This window comes from Pavona decussata, unplaced genomic scaffold (assembly GCF_977016875.1).
Source record: "Pavona decussata unplaced genomic scaffold, jaPavDecu1.1 SCAFFOLD_58, whole genome shotgun sequence".
NCBI lineage: Eukaryota > Metazoa > Cnidaria > Anthozoa > Scleractinia > Agariciidae > Pavona > Pavona decussata.
Window position 1 is genome coordinate 5733659 of NW_028145480.1, and position 24103 is coordinate 5757761.

Genomic DNA, 24103 nt, shown 5'->3' on the forward strand with positions numbered 1-24103 from the left:
CACCAAAGGGACCTGAGGGTTAATCAGATCCCATTTCACTTTAAAAAGACGTAATTGCGTAAAGGCTTAGGGCGCGCAAGAAGCCAACAGAATTCATTTACAAGTAACAGAATATTTAAAAGTACTTTGAAAAGTTTTTGTCAGTTTCGGTGGATCTATCAACTGCTCCTTGCATTAAAGGATTGCCAAATCTATTAGATCCAGCCTTTTCCTGCAAATCGAATCATATAATATGACTCGTGGATGGAATCCTATTATTAAATATTTGAGGAGTACTAATTTTTAAAAGGCTAAACACCGTCCGCATGACTCCTGCTGAGCATGCGCAAAGCAATTGTTATTTTTTTTCCTTTTTTGCTTTTTGTCACGCAACAGTTGTTTGGATTCTGAGAAAAAGTAATGTTGCGTAAAAACAAAGACTTGCTTTGCTTGAATACTGAAGTTCCCCTTTTTCCAAGAATTTTCTCCACGTCACATATCCACGAACAAGGGTGCTCCAGCTCTGTTCGTCAAACAATATTCCCTCTGCCTCAACATGTTTCAGATTTTAATCACGAAGTTTGCAAGGCACCCCGTACTAAGAAATTAATTCGCGGAAGATGCAAATCAACCTGAGAAGTTTGGTTTTTCTCAACGGTAAGATTATTTCCTAATCTGTTTGTTTTAATTTCATTAGGAATCTTCCTTCGTTTCTTGTGATCAAAGATGTGCTGAAGAAAATAACAAAGGTAATCATCGCTAAATATATATAACTTATAATTTTCTACTATGTAAAACAAAACCAAAAAACAATACACTCAATACTTACTGTTCCAACTTCTCTGAATTTGAATATTTCCTCTTTTTTGGTAATTATTCATGCTGATGCTGATGCCTCAACAAACGCTTTTGAAATGAAATTTTTCCTTTTTGTGGTATCGTTCATCCGATACGAGGCATAAAAAGGAGAGCGGTGTTTATTTAAATTTCCCAAGGAGGAAAACAAAACTTTAGTCTTTATCCTATACCATGAATTTGACAAGCAAGTTTACAGTGCATGGTTTTCTGTGCCGTCCAAACGACCGCTTATGATATCGCAATCAGTTCGTTGGCTGGAAAGATTTTGCACAGCCCCATACATTAATCATACATACACCAGTGTGATAGTAATCCTCTTTAAAAAACGGCGAGCGTGTGGAGTTTGAGTCATCGCAAAATGTATACACAATTAATGTAGAGGTTGTGCGGAAATTTTGTCCTTTCAGCGGAAAGTTGGTCTTCAAAACCACGTTTAGTTTTTGCATGACCTACTAAACGTGTTGGCTCGTTCTGAACTGACATGGTGGAATCAATGGGCTTTGGAACCGCAACTCTCATTTTGTGTTCATTACCCCTAAAAAACAAAGTGCACCCACAAGAGTGGAATCAAACTTTTAACCTCTTGTTTTGCTTCTCTAGGTATATCATGGACTGGCTCACGTTTCCGTCTTCGCACGCGTCGAGAATTGAGCGAGGAACAACAAGGTAACAGTGTTCGTACGAACTAAAAGAGGAGAATGTGTTACAGTGCAACGACTTCAACCGGGGCCACCCAAGGTTTTTTAACCAATCAGAAGCCGATTCGTTAACAAAAAATTTCGACTTTGTGGTTTTAAAAGCCAATCAGATTCATCCCTAAATTTAACTTGGCGGTGGGAACAGATGCGACAGATCCAAAAAAATACACGTATCCCGAAGCGACCGCGACCAAACTTCCTATTGATAACAAGAACAAAGGAATACTCTCGCAACTTCGCGGCTCAAGGCTGCTTAATTAGACAATTGTTCCTGTCTTTTGAATTCGCATCTTGGTCTTCCTGCAAAGTTCTCACCTTTTCTCAACCGAGTAAAAACGAGCTAATTTCGCGGCCGCCGAAGTGAATTCCTAAAGGAATAAAGAGAGCCTTCAGGCAACAAAATCCAGCGGAGTCACCCATTTCTCAATGACACACTTAAATCGGCGTGAAGTTGTAATGCGGACGAAATTTATAAACAATTTGAAAACAAGAAATGGCCTTTATTCCAACCAACAAACTTCATAAAAATACGCAAGCCGAAAAATGTGGACTGATCTAAAGGGAAATCCGCAACGAATATATCAGACAATATCACATCTGTTCTTAGAGCTTCGCTACTATGCAGTAAATATGGCTGCATGATAAATTATTGGTCAAACTTTTCCCAGCGACCAAACATTCTCCCGTTTAAAGTTAAAGTTAAACAGACATTTGAGCGCAACAACTTGAATTGTGTATTTACATGTAAACTGTAAACTCAATAACATAATGCAGTATAAATGTGTGGTCTTTCATTTACACTAGTGAAAGAATGTCAACATTAGCTCGCTTGTAACGCTCGATAATATAGGGCAATTTTCAGTCTGCGTCATCGTTCAATGGAATTTTGTTGGCTAATGCTTTTTAAAGGATGAGTAAGTCCTTACCAAGTGCACTTCTGTCTACATATTTGACTGATGTAGCTGTGTTTCCTCAGTCGAGCTGTACACACAGTCGGAAAATCAAATGCGGCCGCTTCAAAATTTTGATGAAATTTTGAATCTGCCGCATCTGTTCCCACAGTCGAAAGATACAAGTTAATTTTAGGATTGAATTGACTGGCTTTGAAAACCACAAAGTCGAAATTCTTTGTGAACGAATTGGCTCCTGATTGGTTAAAAAACCTCGGGTGGCCCCTGTTGAAGTCGTTGCACTGTCTCAAACTGCGCTAAAATTGTCCTGGGAAAACCCTACCAAAAATTCGTCAGGGATACAACCTCTCTCGGCACGTTTAAAGCTATAATTAAAACGCAACCTGTTGAGCCTGTCTATAGCATTCTAATTTCGTTTAAGGTGTTCACAACGGTTTTTAATTTCTTTCATTTATGTAACTTTATTCTCATCGTTTTCTTTTTTTGTAAGCTCATTTGAGCTGAATGTTAGTTGAGGCATAGGAAAACGTGAAACGTGCAGTGTTCCGCAGAAATGTTCTGTCTCTGTCTGTCTGTCTCTCTGTCTTTCCCTATCTCTCTCTTCTATCTACCTCTCTGTCTCTATCTTCATTCCAATTCCGAAGAAGCCATTTTTAGGTGTCCAAACGGCAGTAATAAGGGTAAAAGAGATGAAATTTAGAACTAGTCACTAGCAATTGGCCTCTTCCTTTTCTATTCAAAGATAATGTTTTAAAATAGCTTTTAATTGGTAGTCTTAAGGATCTCGTATACACATACCAAAGAATTTACTCCATATAGTAATAAGCACTTTGGAGCTTCAAAGCAAATCACGTGTTTCTTCTTGACGATCTAATAGCAATTTCATGTATGAGCGAAAGTACCTTGGTTAAGAATTTGTTTAGTTTTGACCAAAAGAAAACAGGAAGAAAACAAAAGAAACAAAAGAAAAAAAAGGACACCCTGTCCCGGCGCCGCGTTTTTACTATATATGGCATAAGAAAACTTTCACAACAGAATCGTTTGCAATGGCTACCTTTCTACTTTGAGACCAAAATAGCTCAGTGCTCTATTCTTTACAACACTGAGAACACAGCTTGCCTTTCCTGATTATCTTACGGATTCTATTAAACTGAACACCTCACGGTACACACGGAGCACTTGATTTTCGAATTGTAATTTTATTTGTCCACATTATAACAGGACAACAGAAGGTGGGAGATCATTCCATAATTAAAAGAGAGACTGGTTATGAAACTTTGCCGTGAAAACAATGGTACTGCAATTTATGTTGGAAGGGCCACGACAGTGCACAATAATTTGTTTGAATGTTCACACTACAGCTGAATATCTTAACACGAACGTCTCTACTGGTCAGTTGCTCCAACACATTTCAAAATCTATTGTCGTCTGTGCACTGTCAAGGCCAAAAATGCTAACAAAAACATATAACAAAAAAATTTGTCAGGCTTCAGAACCATTGCCTTTTATTAACTATGATCATTCTTAGTTCAAGTTGTACAAATCTGGAAAAGTTTTCCCTCTCACCTAAAGAAAAAAGCTTCTCTTATATCTTTTAAACGTGCTCTTAGGGATAAATTTTGAAAAGAACTATAAGCCTTGCCGCATTTTTATTCGTAGTTCTCAATATTCAATTTTTTTATTCAGAATGTTGTTGTTATTGTATTTTTTCTATTTTGTGTAATTTCTGTTTTATAATTTTCTGTTTTTTCTATTTTCTATTTTGTTATTATTATCTTTTCCTTTGTAATTTTCCAGTTTTATTCAGTTTTAGACAGAGGGCCATAAGTTTATAATTTGTTCACTATTAAGTGCTACCCTCCATAAGTAAAGAATTGACTTACTTTTATACTTGTCTCAATGATTATTAAACAGAACGTGGACTGACTTGTTGTTTCTTTTCCCAACAGCTTGTGATGAAAAGACACGAAGCGATCCTCGTTGGATTATCAACGATTTAAACGTCACCTTACATGACAGAGAAAATAGCACTAGTTGGTATTTCAGGGTTTCGTGGAAGCCTTTTACAGGTAATTCAGAAAACCGTGACTTTTAACGTAGGCTTCCGCAGACTTCGATGTGGCCAATCACATGCAGGCGGCCTATTAGATTTCGTGAAACAGCATTTGATTTTAAGTTACTTCGTTATTTCGTATGGCAAAATGTTACACGTCGAGGTTTGTTTCAGATTCCGTAAAATTCCGAATATTAAATTACGAGTTCAGGGCTTGTGTTCATTCAAAGGACATTTTAGGATCTCATTTCCGGAGGAAAGAAGATTGTTATAATTGAAGGAAATTTTGCGTTTTAAAATTCAAATTTCAGCTTGAAGCACTGGGCTAACAGCTTAAAATAGCCAACCCTAACAATCCGTAGAACGGTTGGGAAAGTTGGGGGGGGGGGGGGGTGGGGGGAGGTTAGAAGGTTTCTTATGCGAATACTTCTTGGGTCTGAGATTTTTCAGTTCTTGGTGAGGGGTGTGTGGAAGTATTTCAGAACTGACCGCGGTAAAGTACTCCTGATTTTTGTAACAGCACAATAGCAAATTAAATGTTGGAGGTATTCTGACACCTTTTTGAGATGAGTGTATTTCTTTGTTATACAGCCAATTCCTCGCAACATTGGAAAGGATATTGCCTTTCGTATGGCCCTCCTGGATCACCTCTTGTTATCTCGTCTTACGTTTTAAAGGTAATACCTACGGTTCTACGTTTAATGAGCGCTTAATAATAGCTTCATTACTTCAGGATTTGATCCAAAGACTCAGAAAGTCATAATATCATCTTTTACAGCATAATGAATAGCGCGGCCTCATTGAAAGGAAAGAACCGCTCAGTAGCGATCATTTGAATGGTCACACTTTAGGATTTTATCCACAGATTCAATAGTTACAATTACCTGGTACAGTATAATAAACAGCACCACAGGAAAGTATTCCTTTGTAGCTCATTTGAATTGACATACTCCAGGATTTTATTTATAAGTTCAAAAGATAGAACAACCTTGCACAACGTAATAAGCAGTATCACAGGAAAGTATTGTTGACTCAGAAGTAGACCAACTTGTACAACATAATAAACAGCACCACAGGAAACTACCGCCCAGTAGCTTTCATTTGAATGGTCACATTTTAGAATTTCATCCACAAACTCAATAGTAGAACCACCTTGTACAGCATAATAAACAGCACCACAAGAAAGTGCTGCTAAGTAGCTTTCATTTGAATGGTCACACTTTAGGATTTCATAGGTTGATTCAAAAGTAGACCACCTTGCACAGCATAATAAACAGCACCACAGGAAAGTATTGCTCAAAAGCTTTCATTTGAATGGTCACACTTTAGGATATATTCGACGGGCTCAAATGATGGCATAATTAACAAATGGACGGCAGTTTTCTATGGTCTATAGGTGGTTCGTATCGCCGCCATGTTGGTGGACAAAACAAAAGAAAATTTGTTTACAAAGTTTGCATAAAAATGGCAGGGAACTCCCAGAGGAGAAAAATCTCGTTATTCCTGTCCACTTCCATGACGTCACATGCAAACCATCAATGCCCTTTTAGACCATAAAATGAGGCCATAAAGTGTTCAAAACTCAAATGGAACGGCGAGTGGTCTTACTGCCAAATTTTGTTATGGTCTATAACAGTATAAGCTATAGAAAACTGCCGTTAATTTGCTTATTACATTAAAATGGAAAAAGTTCAAGCGGTATTTTATTTACATTTTTATTGTCTGTACTCTAACAAATAATATCTACGAGCCAATCAGAGGCGAACATTTTGACAGTTATTATCAAACTCCTAATTTTACTTCCGAACTGAATGGGTTTCTAAACCTACGGTCCGACTTTCTGAGATTCAAGAGAGATTCAGCTGTAGTATTTGTCATATTTATATGTATAGAATAAGAATTAAGAATAGAAAACAGCTCCAAAATAATCGTACTCCCTGAATGGTTGTATTCCTCATTACACGCGTCTAACTTCACCTCTATTAAAGTAAACCTGTTTTTGTTCCATTTGAGAACCTAACGAGTGTAAAACTCTCCGCTCCGTGGGAGGAGAGGACGGTCTACCTCGCGGTAAGTAAATCCTTTATTTAAAGAGGGTAGCACTTAATAGTGAAAAACACTCATATCATATCATATCATAACATATCATATCATATCATATCATATCATATCATATCATATCATATCATATCATATCATATCATATCATATCATATCATATCATATCATATCATATTATATCATATCATAGATTATCAAATATAACACTGACGAATAACGTCAGCTCCATAGTTTTAGCATATTACATTGTTTTTATCATTACCACAACATTAAAGTTATGGTTATCATTCCCATTTTGATTGCCATTACCACTACCAGATTACTGTTACCAGATTATTATCATTATCGTCTCCACCCTCATAACCATGGATTATCCAACATTAAATGACCAAGATCGTTAGATGTGATTTTACCTGTTTTACCTGTTTTCATTTTGTTTGGTATTAATTTTAGCACTTTTTCGTACTTATACGCTTTTGCAACATCGTAATATGTGGCGATGCAAGAAACGCTTCTTTATGTTGTCGCCTTTCTTCTGCAGGTGTTTGTTCTTCCAATGTTCGCAAATTATAGCCAAAATGAAATAGACATCGACTTTAATCCGTATCGGAGGAAACGCCCTGATCCTACACTCGGTCCAGGTAAGTCCTCATTCTTGGCATCCAATCATAATGAAGAAGTACCTGTTTGAACGATTTAAAACCTTTTTAACCTGTCAGCAATAGCCACGAGACTTGGCGACTTTTCTTAGCCGATGGCTGTCAATTATAATATTACAAATGTCAAAATTTTAATGTTTTCAGATTTTTTCCCAAAGATGAATTCTCAAACTTTCCACACTCATACACTTTTTGATCATTTTATTGTTCTGTTTAGTCGGTTTGGTTACTTATTTAGTTTTTTCCTGATATTTCTGAATAATCAAAAAGAAGAAGATACCGGAGCCTCGCTAGTTACCGTTTGAAAGTGATGACATCATTTGATTTCTGCTAAGAACTCGTGTTTTGGACTGAAAAAGAACATTTGGGACTCGTCATTTCACAATTAGACAGCAAGTTTGAGTTTTCTATCCGCTAACTACATGATGGAACTACATGTTGATGGAAACATGTTGATGATGCGAACCATCTAATCTACCGTACAAGATGGAGACTGGTACATTTACCCATAATTCTTAACGTACGAATCTTCAAAAACTCATTAATAATTCATAAGCCCATTGACCTATCAAATGGTCGATAAAACATCACGTGCAGTGGTTTTAGAACCCGATAAACCTCCTCCTTGTTACTATGCGGTGTTAGTGTTTTTCTCGTACGCTAATTTCCAACGTTCACAAAAGCGTCATTGTTATGAACTCTATTGACACACGTTTTTCCAGGAATGTTTTTGAAGGATGTTCAAAAAACTCGCAGCACGTGTTTTATCGAGTCTAAAACCACTCGGTTGCGCCTCGTGGTCTTAATTCCCGATAAATCACTGCTGCTCGTGTTTTAAACACAACATAAAAACGGACAAAAAAGTTCAAACGTAGCATACGCAATGTTGTTAATACACTGGAAAAATTAGCAAAAATATTGGCTTTCCATATGCCTAATGGCTGTGTTAGGTTTGCAAAGTATTGTGGTAAAATTTACAGCCGCCAACTTTTTACACTAGCATAATCCGATGACTAATCGATTCAACAAAGAAATTCGGTTTATTGCTTGTTAATTGTTATGTAAATTCGGCAATTTTCCTTGCTGCCATGAGCATTACGTTGCAAGATGCATTGAGAAACTAATATTTCACGCTACAACGCAAGTAGAATACCTGTCTACTTTTTAGGCTGCAGCTCGCAACTCATTTTTCGTGGTGTGACAAGTTGCGATGAGGGCGTGTTAGACGCGCAATTTCGTCCGCGATTTATTTGGTAGCGGCGTTGTGTTGCAAGTTGCAGGAAAAATTTGCCTCATGTAACAGCTCCTCAGAAAAGTTATGTAAAAAAGGACGCCATTTTCCCTTTTATTTTTGTAACTTAACTTATCGCAGTCATTTTCTACTTCAATCTTTCAGATGTTACTCCGTCTACCTTGAAGTTCCCTACGGAAGCGGGTGAGTATTCGGTTCTGCTGCAGACCACAAAGCAGTCGTTTTTTTCTGTTAAGGATAGTACCTCCTAATACAGCAATATTTTTTTCGTCGCTTGTGACTTTTGCCGATGGGGGAAAAGCATCTCAGTTAGGGCCGTTGGAATCCAAAAAACAAAAAACTTTGGCGTAACCACGCGCTCAGAGATAGTTAAGCAACAATATTTGCAAAAAAACGTTAAAGAACAAAACAATATAGAGCGCGTTTTGCCAAATTGAACTTTCACTATCTCTAAAAGATATGTGGTTACCCCCTTTTTTCTTTTTGAATTTCTAAAGCCCTTCCCGAGTTGAGAGAATCTTTCAAAATGATGTCTATCAAACAGTTCATGCATCTCATTAGCCTGCCTTTCTGGACATATCTCGCATCGACTGTCAAAGCAGTAAGGTTCCCATATTTCAAAGAGTAAAACGAGGGAAAACATCGTCAACATTCGGAGAATATAAAATCTGTGTTTAAAAACTGATAAAAGGCAGAACATAACAAATCAGTGGTGTCCCTGAGCCTTGTGTGCGTTACTGTGCATATGGAGAATGTTCAGGTCTTGCGTCAGAAGCTTACAAACACTGGACTTGTACAAATTGACTTCAGTACCATCCTGCCAGCGCCAGTTTGGCTATTGCGTAGTGACGAGGAGCAGGATTGGAATTTCTGGAAATGGAACGACAATTTTCAGTCGGACCGGACCGACCGGTAAAAGAGGACCCTGTGGTGCCAGTTGAACAACCTGTGCGGATACTGCTGCCATTCAAAGGCCAAAAGTCTGCTGACGTCTGAAGAAAACAACTCAATAACCTTAGCAACAGAATCGGAACACCTCTACAGCCCATCTACACTAGCCGTAAACTGGGTGATGCACTTGGCGTAAAAGAACAAAAGCCCTCTCTGATCAATCAACACAGTGTGGTCTACAAATTTTCATGTCCTCTGTGCGATGCAGAATACATAGGCCTCACAACTCGACACCTTTTTCAGAGAATTGAAGAACACTGTCGCAGTTCTTTATCCATTTGCAGACATCTTCAACAAGATAATGACACCAGCCCTAGATCTCTTGACTTAGCCAAGAATTTCGCAGTTCTGAGGAAATGCCAAGGAAAGATGGACTGCCTGGTATACGAGATGCTCCTGATTAAGAAGCACAAACCAAGTCTTAACATCCAATCAGACTCAATACGTGCCACATTATTCACTTGACTTTGGTTTTCCTTTGTGTGAGGTCAGTTGATGACTCACTGGCTTAGAACAATAGACTATTGTTTTCAGTTTAGTTTTGTCTACTAACTTATGTAAATTTTCTTCATTTTCTTGATAATAATGACAGGATGTCATCGAAACGTCGAAATCTCTCCGCGTTAATTTTTCTGCTTAATTTAATAACAAAAGTCAATCTTATACCTTTAGAAGTGGACCACTTTGACTGGAAAATTTCTTCCCGGACCGAAGCGTCCCATTGGTTTCTCGACCGAAATTTCCGGAAATTTTGGCATAATGGAAAGCAGCACATGTTTTCATCTCGTTTAATCTCGTGACCTCCCTGTCTGATCAAGTTGTGATTTTCATGCTGGTCACCATTGAGGTTTCAATGGTTAAAATGAGGATCCTCCTGTAACTGTACGTCGAATTTAATTATTAAACCCCTAAAAAAATGTCCAAAAACCCAGTACATCAGTGCAGAAACCACGAAAACAACAAGTACTGCACCTGATATTTTATAAGGTGATTTGTCCAACAGACGAAATGAAGGTATAGCTGGTCAAAGGTAATAAAAGGCAATGGTTATGAAGCCTGACAAACTTGCTCGTTATGTGTTCTTCTTACGGTTTTGGCCTTGACTGTGCACAAACCACAGTAGAGTTTGAAATGTGTTGGAGCAACTGGCCAATAGAAACGTTCCTGTTAAGATATTCAACTCTAGTGTGAACATTAAAACAAAGGATTGTGCACGGGTCGCGGCGCTTCCAACATAAATTGCAGCACCATTGTTTTCATGGTAAGGTTTCATAACCAGTCCCTGAATTAACTACAGTATGCTCAAGTAAATTCAGTCTTTGACACGAAAATATCTATCTATCAAAATCTGCGACCTATAAATTTTTGTCTCCGTCTTTCCGAATCTGAACTTCCACCGACGTTGAGTTATGGAGACATTCCCCTAAAATAAGAAGGCATCTCCTGATTATATGGAGTCATTTTGAAACAGTGAAATCTTAAAGTTTTCTGTTTTCTTTTCTGATGTTAAAATTAAGATATCGCAAACCTGTTTGGAGTCTGTTTCAATAGCACCCTTTTCCCAATCCTCAGGCTTACCATCCTGTATGCCTGTAGCATGTGGTGCAGGCAGTAAATGACTCCGTTGGATTAGCCTTAATCAAGACAGGATCTTCTCTTGCCTTAATATAATCAATCAACTGAAATTTGGGGCTTTTTGAACTGATAAAAAATGAAATGAAAACGCTCAAAAATATGAAGACCATGTTGAACTTTGTTGCTCTGTATTTGTTTGGTTGATTGATCACGAGGCTTGCAAATAAGAACGGTTTTATAAACTTGAAATTGACTCAGACGTACAAAACACTGTTATAATCAGCCTCGTCCCTAAACATCCTTGTCGCGCGGTCGAGCGTGAAGTCGCCCATTGACGCCTCGAGTTCGGTGCCAAGCCTCAGACAGGCAGCACGGCTCACTTGATAAGCACAAGACTAGGCCTGGAAAAGAGGCTGTGTTAATAATAAGTAATAAGTGAAATGCAATGAAATGCTCCAACAGCACTTTATGATTTTGTTGTTAAAAGCCCACAGAGTCTTTGACTTTTTCCGTTGTTCTGCTGTACCAAGGGGTTAGAGCGGCTAAGGTGCAGCCTTGTAATCCGGAGGTCCCAGATTCAAGTCCCGCTCCGGCTGCTAGCCGGAGTTGTTTCTCGGTAGCCCCGAGTTCAAATCCTTTGCCGCGCTTGCAAGGAGGCAGCTGGTCTACCTCCTACCAGTTGGGATTTTTAACCATGTTATGTTTAAATGAATACTGATTTGTAATCAAATTAATCATTTCTCTCTCTCCAGAATCCAGTAACACAACTGCTTATGTGTCCATTTCGCTTGGAATCCTGGCTGGGCTTGCTTTGGTTTTTAGCTTCCTGGTGTACTTTTTCCGCCAGAAGAAACCAGGCATTCCTTTACCTTCAAGTTTGTATTACCTACACTGAAGATCAGTATTTTCATTCCCTAAAGAAAGGAACCTTTAAACCATCTTTTACATTTTCATGACATGTGAAGCTTTGAGGCACGTTGACCAGTTACTTGATTCACAACATCACAGAAAAGCACTTCACTGCAGTATCTAAACATTTCCAGTTGGCTGGCTGTATTTTTGGTTTTCATTCCAAACCCAGAAACTGTTCAGTAGCTTTCATTTGAGTAGTCACAATTTAGGTTTTCACCCACAAACTCAAAATAAGAACCACCTTGTACAGTATAATAACAGTACCCAAAGGAAAGTACCGCTTCATAGGCCACAGTTAGAACCACCAGCGTAGCATGATTAACAGCACAGCAGGAAATTACCGCTCAAGAGGTTTCATAATCATATTGTCTCTGTGCGGTGTTGCTGTTGTTGTTTGTTTGTTTGTTTGTTTTTTGCGTGTACAATATTGTGTTATTGCTTGTTTATGCGAGTGTGTTTTTTTTTTCTGATTAATTTTGTACGATCGATTTCTTATTTAAGCTGGTGTTTGCGACAATTCTTGTAATTTAATTTGCTTAAATGGACTATGCCATGTATGCCGTCGAGGGAAAATCAAAGGACCTTCTTCCTTTAATGAAAGACGATCGAAATTTTAGTCTAAGCACGGAAGCGGATTGACCGAGATGAAAACAGAGAGAGGCCTAGGAACTAGGCAAGTAAGCGACCATCTCTCATGAGCGACCACTTTTCCAAAATACCGAAACGTTTTCAAGTCAAATCACTATAGATGGAACCTCTCGTAGGCGACCATCTCTTGTAAACGACCACCTCTCCTAAGCGACCACTTTTAGGGATGACTGTTTAAAATTTTCAGTTGTTTTTAACCTCCCGTAGGCGAGAACATCCTGCACACAAGCTGCTGTATCTCTCACGGGCGGAAATTGAAAAATGTGTCGCTGTAACATATTGGCCACATCATTACAGCGGACGCCATAAATCTCATAGTCGGAGCTACCGGATGTGTTTCCCGATATAGTTTAGCAATGAAACAATTGATAAAATACACATGCATTATACTGTACATAATTATACATAGTCATACACATATATACGCATATATAATAAGAGGGGAAAACAAGAACAAGAAGAAAAGCGAATATAAAGTTTCAACAGAAGTGGAACCTTTTAGTTACTAGTTCGGATGCTGTACCATTGAGTTTAATTGGAGTTTCGTGGAAGCTGACTTTTTCCCGAGAATTCCCATGTCACTGAGTAACAAAATACCTAGTACATACATTCACATACATTTATTGAAGCTCCCTTTCCAGTGCTTTTCAGCCACTCTTTTAATCACCTCTATCATTCATTCGCCAAGCTTAAAACATAAAATCACATTTCTTGAATTTGTCCTCAGTTACGTTTGATCTGATATTGAGTTTCAGTAATATTTCGCTTTCGTTTTGCAGATTTTAAATACCACGCGTTCATAATCTACAGCTGTAAAGACATACCGTGGATAAAAGACAAGCTTCTTCCTTTCCTTGAAGAAAAGCACCATTTAACATGCTGTGTAGACTACCGATATTTTGTCCCCGGGAAGCCTATCCGAGAACCTCCGATGGACGGCAGAGTGAACAACAGCTACAAAGTCATAGCACTATTGTCAACCAATTCTGTGAACAGTGATTACTTTCGCTACGAACTGGACCTCGTTTGTAGAGAAACGGGATCAGAGTCTTATTGTTATCAGAATCGACAAAGTGGACTCTGGACTGCTTCCTTCAGAGTTGCAGAAAAGAACCTTTGTTGATTATTATGATATTCAGCAAAGGCCTTTTTGGAAACAAAGACTTCTTAAGTTGTTCAATTTTCCAGAAGTGTCCAGAACCAACAGCACGACTGAAGATCAAAGCTGCGACGATGGCATCGATCGCGATTATTCAGGGCACGAAAATGAAAACAAAACAAAAATAATTTGGATACGGTATTTGCAGGGTAAAAAACTTTGTTTTGTGGTAATTGGTCTGATTTTTGTTATTGCTATTGCAGCAATCCATGTTTTCATACCAATTGTTAACTTCATGTGCTGAATCTTGCAAAAAATATATTTTTGTTTTTTACTAATAATATTATTATTGCATTTATATGATGTTAACTGCGGTTTTTTTTTTATATGTAAAGAAATGAATTTGGCACCAAATAAACTCGCAAATGTGAATAAACACAGTTATGGTGTTTTCTATTTCAAACCCACCACTGCTGTCATTAAGTTGGATAATTTAATTAATATGTAAGTTGCAGTCACAGCTTCCAAATAAGAAAATTCAAATTAAATGCACCTGGCAAAAGGTAAAATTGCTATAATGGACTGAAAATAATCTTGGGAATACTGTCGTGATCATTCTAGTAACTCAATTCAAAATATTTAACCACTCTCATAAATGCTGATTTTTAACATGAAATTCGTTCAGCATATATTACAGATTTTATACTGTAAGTGAGGAATGAAAAATTCCAAAAGTTTCAAATTGATTCTTCAAAGTTTTCATTTCACAACAGTTGTAATTTTGTGGCTCTTACAACTTTGGTACTTGGAATTGGAATTTTTTTAACCCTTTTACTGCCAAATTTCTTGGACTCTCCGGACAATTATCTCTCTTCTATTACGCTCGAGTGAACATTCAACGCTGAACCCTTCAAATGGCTAAAATCGCCGTCTTCAACCTCAGGAACGACAACACACAACATTTAAGGTAAAAATACGTTTATTTTGATGTTAAATGAGAATATCTATCGCAATCTAGTGCGATAATACGAGGATTTTCGATATTCCCATACATTGCCTCTATAAATTCAAAATACAAACGGTCACATAGTTTGTGTGGGCTCCCTGTGGTAATAAGTACATCTTTAGCTCTATGAAATGAAATCTTGTAGTTCATAAAAATTCTTTCAGTAACAGCATTATAATTCATCACTCAAGAAAATACAAGTACATTCTTCTTGTTCAGTATTCTGTTTATTTACATGTAATTCGCAAAGCACAATATTGAATACATATTTGGTCACCGATTTCCTGTGAATAAATACATTGTTTTCGATCACAATCAGCGCTCTGAACTCAACATTTTTCGTTTAACTACGTCTTAAAGTCAAGGACATGGGGAATAAACTAAGATGAAATTAAGTACCTTTGAATTATATTCACAAGCGGCTTGCTTCAGTCCGTTGGTATTTCTGAACACTTCGCCTGCTTACATTCTATTGCCAAAAATTCTTGGTGTTCCATTCGGCAATACTAAAATTGATCTTCTTTCCCATTTCACCCCATTTGGAGCTCTGTTAAAAGGCGTAAAGCCAGCGATACTTCTGTTCTAATCACCATGCCTGTTCAGGTTTTGACTCAAGCGTTCCCCATCGTCTGTCGGTTTCCCTCTGGCGTCCGAAACGACTGTTTTTAAAATAATTCTTTTGAATTATCAACACTCTACCTGAGTGGAAGAAACGTGAACCAGGTCTCAAGTGAGTGTTAGATGTAGAAATGCTTGGTTGTAAAACCGCGTGCTGTCGTAAAGTTCGTTGCTGGCTTCTCCGTCCTGAGAAAGCGACAACTGCATACTTTACTACCCATCCCTAAAGGCTAATTATGTCAAGCACCGAGATTTTGGGTGCCACGTGATCAGCTTCACGAGGTTGTTGTTTTGCTCCCGAGCGGCAAACACATTCTAATCGGTAAGTAGTCGGTTCATAAGCTACATTAATACTGCTTTTATTAAGGAAATAATGTTTCAAGGGTTATGAAAGCTCTATGTGGCTCCGATTTTATTTTAGGAAATCTACAAATGCGTCATTGAGAAACTCAGTACCCAATCTGCTGCAGAGTATGGCAAAACTCGACAAGATTTCATACCTGCAGAGAGATTTTCTAAAAGAAATAAAACAAGAATGCGTGTGCACTTGCCATGCTCTTTAGACTGATTCAAGATTCAGTGAAAACAAGACTATAATGGTAAATTTTTTACTACTTCTTCTGTGGGACAAGTACATTTGGAAATTCACTCATCCATGATTCAAATGCTTTTGTCTCTGACTGCCGGATTAGGGGAAGTTTTTGTCCTGAATGATCAGAATCACAGTTGTTTGGCTTGACCAGGTAGTCTAAGTTACAGTAGCATCTGTAACTGCAGGTTATAAGCACACCCCTTTTAGATATTTTAGAGGGAAACAGCCGACGGCTAAACGTTCCGACATATATTGTTGTACACTGAACAAGTCATCTGTTGTACCATATGATGACTGTTAGACGCGTGGTTAGACGTCATTTAACATTCATCTTACAAAAAATGTTGGTCAAACCTCGTATTAAACGCGGGTCAGCGTGCTAAGCTAAGCGCCCCAACATTATTGCTTAACCAAGACAACCCAACAGATGTTGTTGAACAGTAAGAAGCGTTCAATTAAGTAAGCAACTTAAAATAATTATCTGTCAAATTAAGAGCTTACCTCACGGCTATTCCGTGCTCATAAGAATTTTCCTCGAAGTGAAGTTTAGTCGAGGGGAAAACGCAAACAAATCATCAAGTCGTCATCTTGAACTGAAATAAGGCGGGAAAGCAAACGTCGCGCTGCCGCGGGTATCGGAATGAGGAGACGGACGTGCCAATCCCGCAAAACCTTCCGTCACATGAGCTTTCGTGCCGGGGGGAGGGTTACTTGACCCGTTTTTGGGTATAGGGGTGCCGCTGGGGGTAACCCCAACCTTGTTTAGGACGTAAATAACCTTAAATACCTACCCTTTATAGGGCAACAATCTCTATTTTAAGATTCTATTTAGGACAAATGTAGGAGAAGGTTAATTGACGTAAAGCATTGTTTATAAAAATAAATACAGACAAACGTCTCTGATTTCGGATTTCCAAATGCTCGACGACTTGCAACCATGCCCTGTCAAGGACCGGTCCAGGACAGACTCGCTTGAAATCATATACCCTGTTCAGGGCAGAGGGGTCAAAAATCATACCCTATCAAGCGGCGCTTCCCCGTATAGCCCATAGAGTGGAGTACACCCCCCCCCCCCCCCCTCACCAGGTTTCGTGCCTGGAGAGTAATTTTTTTAAATCCCGTTTCACAGATTTCCGTTGTTTTCGGTACAAACTAGCTCAACGGGTTTCTCAATCTTGTAAAAGTTTGCTGACTTGTTGGTTTCAAATTATCATATATTTTTTCTTAATTTAACATTTCCTGGAATAAACTAAATCAGTTCAGGGGTAAAAACGAAATGAAGCTAAATTTGGTCAATTTCGTTACCAGGGTCCTCTCTTTTTCTTCCTCGAGAAAGGAGCCAGTACGGTCCCCAGTACGTAATGTCACGGGAAGTTTGTGACGACAAGGGGTTTATAACCAGCATTTCCTCAACACACACTCACTTCAGACCTGGAAGAGGTTGATATTCCTTCAACTCAGGTTCAATGTTGTTTATTTATAAGAATTATTCAAAAAACTGTCATTGGGGAGGGAAGCCGATCGACGGACGTTAACAGACGGCTTCCGTCAAAACCTAAACATGCACTGATGCACGGCGGTTAGTATCGCTACGCCTTACGGAGCTCGAAATGCACGGAAATGGGAAAGAAGATCAATTTTAGTATTACCGAATGGAACACCAAGAATTTTTTAGCAGTATAAAAATGTAAGTAGACTATAAAATTGTACGGACTTAATTGTTCAGAAATACCAACGGACTGAAAGTAGCCGCATGTGAATCTCGGCCAATCTATTCAAAGGTATTGTTTGTATCATTTATTCCCAACGTCCCTGACTTTAAGTTTATAAGTAGAAGTGTAAAACATGAAAAGAATTGAGCTAAGAGCGCTGATTGTGAGCGAAAGCAATGTCTTTTCTTACAGGAAATCGGTGACGAAATAAATAATCATTATTGTGCTTCGCGAATTAAATAAACAGACGAATGTATTTGTATTTTCGTGTAAGTGATGAATTGTAATGTTGTTACTGATCTCATGAAAGAATAATGTACGAACTAAACTTCATTTTATAGAGCAAAAGATGTACTTATTACCGCGGCGTAAGCTCAATAAGTGACATCTCATTCTCTGGTAGAATTTTTGGAAACAGTACGTTCTACTTAAGACAAATCCGTACTCTGATTCAAGTTGTAGAATTAATTATCAACCTCTGCTTCTGTGAGTCTGTTTGGAATTCACTAGGTCTACTTAATACACGATTTTTGCAGACCGCATAAAACTGCGCCAAATCTTTCTCATTTCTCTTGCTTTCGTACCTGCTTGAAAATCTCTCTTCGGCTCTTCCGAACAAAATAATACAGCGAGTGTGTAAGCCGCGAATTTGTCGTGTGCAAGCCGCAAACCAAGGCCACCAAGGGTACTCTCTCGAGTCGAGGGAACGAAGTTGAAATATAGTGTGGGGAATTCATTTCGGAACTCGCTACTGAAATTTAAAAGTGCCCACACTTCAAAACTAGGCCTAAGGTGAGTTGTGCTATTGATGTTATCCTGAGTCGACAACTTTCATTTGAGCTATCAGAACGGGTAGAGAAAACTGAGCAAAAATGCCTAGCAAAACAAACTGAATTTACATCGCAAATTTTTTGGTTTATGTTTGTGATAGGTTTGCATAAGGGGTTTGCACGTGAAGAAGTGGAGGGGAGGGGGGCGCATACCCCCCCCCCCCCCCACCCTCCTCCACCGGTGTACAGAATAGGAAACAAATAAAACAAAACTGCAAGACAAACTGAATGGACTGTTGTTTTATGCCGAACAACAATTGGAAAGCTGCATATAGATCATTACAGTGAAAATATGGCTGATTCATTTAGTATGAATATTCCTTGCTGTTTCTTTCATGTTAAGGATTAAAGGGCTCGGAACAATTGTAGACAAGTGCAATTTAAGAAGATTATTATTATTATTATTATTATTATTATTATTATTATTATTATTTCATTATCATTATATCAGTATTATTCATTTTCATACATTACTCTACCGACTACTATTATAAGTATTTTAATTATTATTACTCAGATTTATTTATTTATTTATTTATTTATCCATGTATTAATTTAGTAACCAGTATCACAAAGAAGCAATTCCAGGGTGAAAATACTAGTACAGAAGCTTTCATTTCAGACCTGATAAACGTCATGGAGGGAAACGTGAAACCGATCACCTGTCCTAGCTATTTAAAAAATAATAATAACATGAAGGGTCACATAACAAGGAAACTGGACTAAATCCAACAACCTAACGATGCAAAGGCACCATCAAAATGAAAAACTGCAGTCAATCAATCAATCAGATTAGGCCTGATCCTCATACGACTTCCGCATAGCACAGGATGTAACGTGATAACCACTGGCAAAGCTACTCGTTCGTAACGCTCAGAGATAGCTTTGGTTTATTGCATGCAGTGTTTCGCTAACGGAGAAGAAATTCGATTAAAATGGAGATGTCTTTCGTAGAACGGAAGGTGCCAGAGAAAGGGTTTTATTAAGTGGCAATCAGGTGAGAGAGATGCTGGCATTGGATCGTCCTTTGTCTGTTTTGTCGGGGTTACAATACTGTAGTGAGTGTACTTTCAATTTCGGACAACACCTGAGGAAATGAAGACGGTTGGATGCACAGTTTTGTTTCTTTGTTTTTTAGAACGATTTTCCGACCATTTTGATTTACTACAGTGCGGGAAATAGCTCAGTGCTAACAGACGTCAGTACTGTATTGCTTTTCAGCGTGCGGAACGCGGATGTAGTCCGTCGGAAGATGACATCATATAAACGGCATCTTTGTTTTAATTTTCAGATCTCCTTCTCTAGTTGTACGCAGTATGGTATAACACCTCCGTGAAATGGCCTTTCGAGTTCCTTTACTGATTTTGTTAATGCAGCTGACACTAGATGCACATCGATCGAAACCCTTAACAACAAGGCATCGTTTGTGTCTGTGCGGCGATCGTGTGCTTCGAATCCAGTTCACGAATGATAAGGTGAGAGCTGCATGTACAGGCATAAGTATTTATGTTTACAAGTAAATACTACGCGAAGTCCTTCAATCTCTTAGTTTTCAGTCATTGTTACGAAGGAAAATACAAATAGTGGCAGTTTTTGAACGCTTCTTACGCGGACAGTTTTGCAAACTGAGAAATAATGACATAAGAGATTTTTTTTCCTCCTTTGGGTCTTGAGTGGGTCAAAGCCAAATATTTGAACAAATATGTTTTGACCCAACTCGGTTTTATCCAGCCTTCGTATTCTTGTCACGATACTTCAATCTTGTGATGTAGTTTAGTTTTCAGTCATTGTTACGAAGGAAAATACAAATAGTGGCAGTTTTTGAACGCTTCTTACGCGGACAGTTTTGCAAACTGAGAAATAATGGCATTTGAGATTTTTTTCTCCACCGTCGTCACATATCCACCAACAAGGGCGCTCCAGCTGCATCCTGTTCGTCAAACAATAGTTCCTCTGCGCCGTCATGATTCAGATTTTAATCAGGAAGTTTGCAAGGCACCCCGTACTGAGAAATTAATTAGCAGAAGATGCAAATCAAACTGAGAAGTTTGGATTTTCTCAACGGAAAGGTTATTTCCAAACTTGTTCGTTTTTATTTCGTTAGGAATCTTCCTTCATTTCCTGTGATCAAAGATGTGCTGATGAAAATAACAAAGGTCAGTAATCATCGCTATTATATAGAGTGTTTTCACATGACGTCACGGCGACCATGTTGGTGTCCTAAAACAAAGAAATGGCGGCCATGTTGATGTCCCAAACTAAACAAGTATGGGAATTGAACTCTATTTTTATGCAAATACTTTCTTTTGTTTCAGTAGACCAATATGGCCGGTAGTCACGTGAATGAAAACGCTCTATATGTAACCTATAATTTTCTGCTATGTAAAACAAAACAAGAAACAATACTGACACTCATTACATACTGTTCCAACTTCTCTGAATTTAAATATTTCCTCTTTTTTTGTAATTATTCATGCTGATGCTGATGCTTTAACAAACGCTTTTGAAAATTTTCCTTTTGTGGGATCGTTCATCCGTTACGAGGGGCAAAAAGGAGGGTGGTGTTTATTTAAATTTCCCAAGGAGGAAAACAAAACTTTAGTGTTTATCCTATACGATGAATTTGACAACCAAGTTTACAGTGCATGGTTTTCGGTGCCGTCCAAACGACCGCTTATGATATCGCAATCAGTTCGTTGGCTGGAAAGATTTTGCACAGCCCATACATTAATCATACATACACCAGTGTGATAGTAATCCTCTTTAAAAAACGGCGAGCGTGAATGGAGTTTGAGTCATCGCAAAATGTATGCATAATTAATGTAGAGGTTGTGCGGAAATTTTGTCCTTTCAGTGGAGGCTTGGTCTTCAAAACCACGCTTAGTTTCTGCATGACATAAATCTGAACAGGTTTGCATAGTTTGGCTCAGATCCGGAAACTTTTTGGCTCGTACTAAACAGCTGACATGTCATGGTGGAATAAAAGGGCTTTGGAGCCACAACCCTCCGGCATTTTGTGTTTATTACACCTAAAAAGCAAAGTGCACCTACAAGAGTGGAATCAAATCTTAACCTCTTGTTTTGCTCCTTTAGGTATATCATTGACTGGCTCACGTTTTCGTCTTCGCACGCGTCGAGAATTGAGCGAGGAACAACAAGGTAACAGTGCCCGTATGAGCTAAGAGGAAAATGATTAATGGTATCTCAGACTGCGTAAAATTGTCCAGGGAATACCCTACCAAAAATTCGTCACGGATACAACCTCTCACAGCACCTTTAAAGCTATAATTAAGACTCAGCCTTTAGAGCCGGTTTATAACATTCTAACATCGTTTAACTTTTCACAACGATTTTTACTTCTTTCATTTATGTAAGAAATTTTTAATGATTCCTTTTTTTGTAAGCTCATTTGAGCTGAATATTAGTTGAGGCATAGGAAAACGTGAAACGTGCATAGTGTTCCGTAGCAAAGTCCCAGAAATGTTCTCTCTGTCTGTCTGCATGTTTGTGTGTTCTCTCTGTCTATCTCTCTGTTTGTTTGTCTGTTTGTCTCTCTATATGTCTGCTTGTTTGTCTGTCTGTCTTTCTGCCTTTCTCTATCTCTGTCTATCTACCTCATTCGAATTCCGAAGGAGCCTTTTTTCGGCGACCAAACGGCGGTAATAAGGGTAAGAGAGATGAAATGTGAAAGTATGATTTCATTTAAAAGTTAGCTGCTAGCATTTGGCCTCTTTCTTTTCTATTCAAAGATAATGTTTTTAAAATAGCTTTTAATTTGAGTTGGTAGTCATCAGTAATATATATAGTAATAAGCACTTTGGAGCTTCAAAGCAAATCACGTGATATCTTCTTCTTGACGATCAAAGAGCAATTTCATCTTTGAACAAAAGTACTTTGGTTAAGAATTTGTATAGTTTTGACAAAAAAAAAAAAAAAAAAAAAAACAAGAAGAAGAAGATCAAAAGAAAAAGAATAAAAAAGGACCACCCTTTCCTCCTCCGCGTTTTACTATATATGGCATTAGAAGACTTTCACAAGAGAATCATTTGCAATGGCTACCTTTCTACTTTGAGACCAAAATAGCTCAGTGCTCTATTCTTTACAAGACTGAGGACACAGCTTGCCTTTCCTGATTATCTTATAAATTCTATTAAACTGAACAGCTCACGGATCACACGGAGCACTAGATTTTCGAATCTAATTATAATGTCATTTATATCAAGCATGAATGTGATCGATTTGATTATGAAAATTACGGGTAGAATCATATTTATAACGTTTCGGTGTCCTCATGACACCATCATCAGGTCAAACTATAATGTTCAACAGATAACACGAATATTAATGTTCAAGTTCAAGTTCAAGTCCCTTGAGGCTAGGTGAAGAGTTTTGCTTTTAAGCCTGGTTTAAGCCTAGTTTACACGTACGACGCAAGCCGGCATAAGCACAAGAAACCTACGTGAAAACCGGTGCGACGCAAGCATAAGCGCCTTGTGCTTGCGCTTGTGCTTATGCTTGCGTCGTTGCGTTGTACTTGTAAACCGGGACGACGCAAGCATAAGCATAAGCGCAAGGAAAGGAAACTGAAAAACAGTGACAAGTAAGCGTACAATCTAGTTACTCATGCGGTGCCATTTTCCGCTATGTTGAAATCAAATCTCGCGCCAAAAGGCAGCCCGGCTGCGCGATTGCGCCAAATTTGTTTGCTTCTGCGCTTGAGTATGTCACGTTATGCTTATGCTTATCGCACGTGTAAACATCCTTGTGCTTGTGCTTGTGCTTATTCTTATGCTTGCGTCGTACTTGTAAACCAGGCTTTACACACACAACGCAAGCATAAGCATAAACATAAGCACAAGGATGTTTACACGTGCGATAAGGTAACATACGCAAGCGCAGAAGCAACGCATGATTAACTAGAATGTACGCTGACAACTTGTCACTGTTTATCACTTTTCTTTCCTTGCGCTTGTGCTTATGCTTGCGTCGTCCCAGTTTACACGTACGACAGAACGACGCAAGCACAAGCACAAGCACAAGCACAAGCACAAGAGAATGGAAATCGTTCCATTGTCTTGTGCTTGTGCTTATGCTTGCGTCGCGTCGTACGTGTAAACCGGGACGACACAGGCATAAGCACAAGCGCAAGCACAAGGCGCTTATGCTTGCGTCGCACCGGTTTACACGTTGGTTTCTTGTGCTTATGCTTGTGTTTATGCTTATGCTTGCGTCGTACGTGTAAGCCAGGCTTTATCGAGTCACATTGAATATTTAGACACGGTTTGTGTTCACGAATAAGGAGCATTTCTTAGAGAAGACAATCAAATTTGCTGGAGCATTTCTTAAGAATGTGAAACATATTAGATGTTATTGTTCTTGATGGATGTTGACTTTGGCTGTGATTGAATATTGATCCAGATCTTTTATGCTCATCGTTTCGTTGGTAAAGATGCCGGCGCGTGTAACCAACATAGCTGGCATCACACCAGCCTCATTCAAATTTGTAAACAACTGATTGTTTGTTAATCAACTTTCCGAGAGATGAAAACTGGGCACAAGTCGATGTTTAACAGCTTACCAAGATCCTTCAACTGTTTGCGCACAGAGTCACCTGATTTTTGTTCCTTGAATGGTAGAACAATTCGTACTGATTGCAGGTCAGGTGTAGATTTGCATGGAGGTGCTGGTG

At 38.6% G+C, this 24103-nt stretch overlaps 1 protein-coding gene across 5 annotated transcripts in view; it reads left to right on the forward strand.

Moving 5' to 3' along the window:
- LOC146479886 (uncharacterized) overlaps positions 1 to 24103 on the forward strand; it is a 134881-nt gene that overhangs the window by 56018 nt on the left and 54760 nt on the right. For 4 of the 5 annotated variants that reach the window (XM_085110758.1, XM_085110759.1, XM_085110756.1 and 1 more), the window contains exon 20: positions 11750 to 11872. In XM_085110758.1, the coding sequence (XP_084966884.1) occupies positions 11750 to 11872 (123 nt within the window). Of the gene's footprint in view, positions 1 to 5090; positions 5177 to 11749; positions 11873 to 24103 lie in introns of all 5 variants that reach the window. The other variant, XM_085110755.1, reaches the window with a different exon arrangement.